We start from the raw sequence: 1,039 nt of genomic DNA, 5'->3' as shown, positions 1-1,039 counted from the left end.
GGGGGTAGGTATATGTGCCTTCATCCTTGTGTACGTTTACGTAACTTTTGTATGCTTACATGACATAATACATACACACAACTGTATTTTATACTGTCTACAATTCTCTCCCCATCAGCCTTCTTGTAACCCCCCACCCAGAGAGCGGTCGTGAGGCGGAATACGGCGCGTTCAATCAACAAATGGCCTTCGTGAACAGACAGCTGATCGGAAGACATCAAGTTCTGACGTCATAACCATCACAAGCACCACCGTTGCAACACCAGCACCATAATGCCCAGTCTCCTCTTACGTCACAGCCGACCCCTGCTGCTGGTTCTGCTGGTCAGTCTGACCATAAGCTATGTGGCCTCCTCGCGCGTTTTGAAATCCCGCACGGGTATGTGATGACGTCACCATGGAAAATGTGTACATTTTTTACCTTCTTTCTGTTTTTTTTTCCTATTTTTTTTATTGGTTTGTTTTTGCTGCTGTTTTGCTTTTTATTTTGTTTTTGTAAATCTTTAAACTCCTTTCCCTTTTTCATCAACAGTTTACGCAGGACAGGGTTATATTATTAGGGTTAGTGTTAGGAGTAGGGTTAGGGTTAGGGGTAATGTGGGTTTTGTTCAAGGTCAGGGATTGGGTTAGGTTTAGTTATTGTTTGGGTAAGGAATAGGGGTTGGGTTAGGTGTCGGGGTTACGGTTAAGGTTAAGGTTAGGGGTAACGGTAGGGGTAGGGGTAGGGGTAGGATTAGGGATATGATTATACATGTAGTCAATGTTAGGGTTAGGGTTAATGTTAGGTTGGGTTTAGGGTTAGGGTTAAGAGAGGGGGGATATGGATTTTGTTCAAGGTCAGGGCCGGTTAGGGTTAGGTTAAGTTAGAGTTTGCCTTAGGATTAGGGTTAGGGTTAGGGTTAGATAAGGGTTAGGATTAGAGTAGGTTAGGTTAGTTTAGGTTGAGTTCAGTTAAAATACATCAGGTTAGGGTTAGGTTTAAGGTTAGATTTGAGGTTTAGGGTTAGGTTAGGTTAAGTTATTTGGGTAAGAATTAGAG

The 1,039-nt window shown here is 42.9% G+C and overlaps 2 protein-coding genes across 2 annotated transcripts in view; one reads left to right on the top strand and one right to left on the bottom strand.

Moving 5' to 3' along the window:
• Positions 1-1,039, bottom strand: part of LOC101851219 (putative uncharacterized protein DDB_G0271606) — a 40,979-nt gene that overhangs the window by 31,207 nt on the left and 8,733 nt on the right. The window lies entirely within an intron of this gene.
• Positions 112-1,039, top strand: part of LOC101849793 (neural cell adhesion molecule 1-B) — a 26,842-nt gene continuing 25,914 nt past the window's right edge. The window contains exon 1 of the mRNA XM_005107385.3: positions 112-379. Coding sequence (XP_005107442.1) covers positions 274-379 — 106 coding nt within the window. The 5' untranslated portion in view covers positions 112-273. The remainder of the gene's footprint in view (positions 380-1,039) is intronic.

Source organism: Aplysia californica, unplaced genomic scaffold (genome assembly GCF_000002075.1).
Source record: "Aplysia californica isolate F4 #8 unplaced genomic scaffold, AplCal3.0 scaffold00599, whole genome shotgun sequence".
NCBI classification, from domain to species: domain Eukaryota; kingdom Metazoa; phylum Mollusca; class Gastropoda; order Aplysiida; family Aplysiidae; genus Aplysia; species Aplysia californica.
This window is presented reverse-complemented; position numbering and strand designations above follow the sequence as displayed.